Source organism: Pteropus alecto, unplaced genomic scaffold (assembly GCF_000325575.1).
Source record: "Pteropus alecto unplaced genomic scaffold, ASM32557v1 scaffold3, whole genome shotgun sequence".
Taxonomy (NCBI): domain Eukaryota; kingdom Metazoa; phylum Chordata; class Mammalia; order Chiroptera; family Pteropodidae; genus Pteropus; species Pteropus alecto.
In genome coordinates, this window is record NW_006442484.1 from 19,906,053 (window position 1) to 19,909,435 (window position 3,383).

Sequence of the window (3,383 nt, forward strand, 5' to 3'; positions counted from 1 at the left end):
GGAGAGAGAGAAAGGAGAGAGACGAAATCTCAAAGATTTTAGAGACCTCTTCAAAACAAAACTTTTATGACATTTGTGGATATAAAGAGACACAAATTGCAGTTCATTCTTCTTTGAGGGGAGGAAGATTAAAATTTTGACATACACATGATTGCCACTTTTAGATGATTTTACAGACAGACGTACACATTTAAATGATTATAACAGCAAGAACTTTAATTATTTGAAAATATGTTTCCACTTCTTGCCATACTCAAGAATTTAAAAGAGACTAGCTTTAGGTCTCTAAACATCCTCCCCCCTCGGCCCTTTTTTTCCAGAAAACTTGATAATTTAAAATATACTTCTTTATATGTCTTAGTCCTTATCAAGCACTACTCTGATAAGATGACATTTTTATGTGACACATTAGTTGATCCTAAGTGACTATGATTTATCTACTACAATTTGCTGTTAAGAGTTACAAAGATGTTTCCTTTTTCAGATGTGATAAAATCGAATAAGAACTGACATGCACATTAGCTTAACTCTGTATAAAAAAATCAATATAAATTAAGAAAATAAGCATATGTAATGAAAGGACAAGTAGATGTGTGTAGACTGAACACAAGGACACAAGTTAAAGTATTATTCCATTTATGACAGTTAGAGTTCATACTCATAAACTTATACAGGGAAGAGTAACCCAGGTAGAGAGTAATACAATAATTTCTAGCTAGTCCATACAGTTTAAGAAGGTACCCATTGCCCAATATGCATTTGGAGAACCTAAAAGTAATCTCTCATTTTCTGTCATGAAGCTAGCTAGCTAGCTCTTGCACTATAAAACACACCTGTGTAATTCACATGCCTGTTTTATTCTTCAAGGACAATTGACATAGTCTGTGCAAAAACTACATCTCATTAAACTCTTGAGTTTATATTCCCATATCTTCTGTTTCAGCATTTCAGTGAGGAAGTTTGTCATAATGCAGCATCACTTTCTTTTTAACTTTCAACAAGATTTGTCTTCTTTTTTTCCTTCCTTTTGTCCAAAAGGGACCCACCCTTTTCACTTTGATAGCTTGCCATGACAATTTTAGCTCTTTTTTTACAGTTTTGAAACTTGTGTTAAATATATAGAAGAATGCTAACGTGTTGGTCTACAACTATTTTTACTTGTGCTATCTGATACAGTACCTCTTATGCTGACATGGTGATACGACATGACACTATTTCAGTTCTGGGAAAAAGTAACAGTCCTTTTCCATGTGCCCTGCTTATACATTAGAAGTCCTTCTCCCTCATGGAACTAAATTGACACCAAATGCAATCCTTTAAGTCACTTAGTTTCTTAAGAAGGAAGTTGGGTGACTATGTTCAACTTTCTATTATATTTAAAATTATCTTTAGGTATTCATTCCAATCATTGTAGCAGTGGCTCTATTCCTCCTAAACACACAGAAGAGCACTGAGGACTTAACTCTAGTTGAGGTCAAATTTCTGGAGATTGGAGACGTAATCAGAAATAGCTCAATAGCATAGTCTACCAGTGCCATTATATTTTGCTAGCACACAGAGCTGAAAAGCTTTATTCTGTTCACCTGCTCTGGTCCAAATTCAAACATTCTTCCTAAGAAAGGTTGAGAGCTGATCGTTCCAGACCAAAGATATCATTTCAAGTTAAAGCTATGTGCTTCCATTTTATCAATATAGTTTTCCACTACACCACAGCAACTTCAAGGCAAGTTCAGAAGCTATATGGTTAGGTGGCAGTGACACATTTAAAAGATTATCTCTCAGTAAATGTCAGACTTTCTGAAGGACCTCATATTAGTTTCACTACTAGTAAAGGAAATTACCTGTGTGGGTATATTATAAAGACTATAATCTGGTTCCCAACAGCAGGTTGGATAGAAACACTACAATTCATTCCCCTGTTTTTTGTTTTTTTTTTTTTTTTCCTATAACGAACCAATGATTTTTAGTCAATTAATAATCTGCTTCATTTAAGCACAGTCATCAAATCTTCCAATGCAACATTTTGCCTATTTGCTTGGCTTTGGGATCCAGGTTTCATTCCTATATTTTTCCCTTTTTTTTTTTTTTTTTTTCTGAGTAAATCCCCAAAACCCAACTGAAATGTATCAGGCAATATGAACTCGATTAAAAAAAAAAAAAAATCTAGATCTATGATACTTCTAGTTAACCATTCCAATGCCAGGGGCCCAAATATTCATCTACTTTTTTTCCACCCGTGAAACTGTTCTCAAAGATTATTAAACTTGCACAAGGATTCCTGGGTTTCCAGATCAAAAGTTTGTGGAATCCAGGTGTATTATGATTCCCACCTCCTCTCCTCTCTGCTCTGCTCCCCATACCCACTGCCGTTTAAATTTCTACCATTCGTCAGCTATTTAGAGAAAAAGCAAGGATAAAATGTCAGTGGAGGGTTAGGTTTAGCATTTCCAGATACCATGAGCTGTGTCACAGAGCTTGGGGGGGCGGGAGAGTCAAGTTCAAGCAAGTGCCTGCGTCCTAAAGCGCCTTGAAAACGTTAGCCTTTCTGCTGATGACACGAATCTCACCCGAGTCTGCCCCAGCAAGGGGCTACAAAAGGGGCTTGAGTCGGCGCTGTCGCCTTTCTACAGATCTCGAGTACAGCAGGTAAGGAAGTTTAACCCAGGAGCTAAGTTGAAGGAGCACGTACTTAAGGCAGAGGATCCGGAGCCCGCAAAAGCTCGAAGCCCTGAGAGCGCGTAAGGAAGTGTTGGAAAAGCGAATTCTGATTTAACATCTGCAGCGCTTGGGATGAGCGGGCAGACGCGCGCAGTCAAGTCCAAACGCTCCCGGCGGGAGGCAAATCAGGACCGGTAAATGGCCAAAAGAAAAAGCTGTGGGGGGAGCTGAGGACTCTGGCACCTGGTTCAGAAACCCCCCGACCGCACCTCCCACCCTCCACGAGGCCAGCGCACAGCGGCCAGCCGGACCCGGGGAGCGGGGCCACAAGGACTTAAGTTTCACACTTATATCTGCAAACATCGCCTAGCAGGAAAACCCGGGGGGAAAGGGGAAGAAAGCGGGGAGGTGGTCTCCTTACCTCCGTCAGCTCCCACCGTCAACACCTTGGCGATAGGCAATAATCCCGAGAGAGTGAGTAAGGCGAGGACAAACTCGGACATTGTGGTCGCTCGGTAGGGAAGCCTGCGCTGGAGACTGCTCGGCGGCACCCTCGGCCCCGCGGCGGCGGCGGCGGCGGCGGCTCGGAGCCCGGAATGGAGCAGCGTCATTTACAAATGTCACTGGAAATTCTTCAGCTCAATGAGCCCAGCCAGTCCGCCTTCTCCTGCCTGGAGCAGGATGTGAAAGGTGTACGGATGCACGCGTGTGGGAGAGAGATCGAG

At 41.4% G+C, this 3,383-nt stretch overlaps 1 protein-coding gene across 1 annotated transcript in view; it reads right to left on the minus strand.

The window, feature by feature from the left end:
• LRP1B (LDL receptor related protein 1B) overlaps positions 1 to 3,161 on the minus strand; it is a 1,653,662-nt gene extending 1,650,501 nt beyond the window's left edge. The window contains exon 1 of the mRNA XM_006921044.1: positions 3,080 to 3,161. Within this exon, the coding sequence (XP_006921106.1) occupies positions 3,080 to 3,161 (82 nt within the window). The remainder of the gene's footprint in view (positions 1 to 3,079) is intronic.
• Between the last annotated feature and the right edge of the window lie 222 nt (positions 3,162 to 3,383).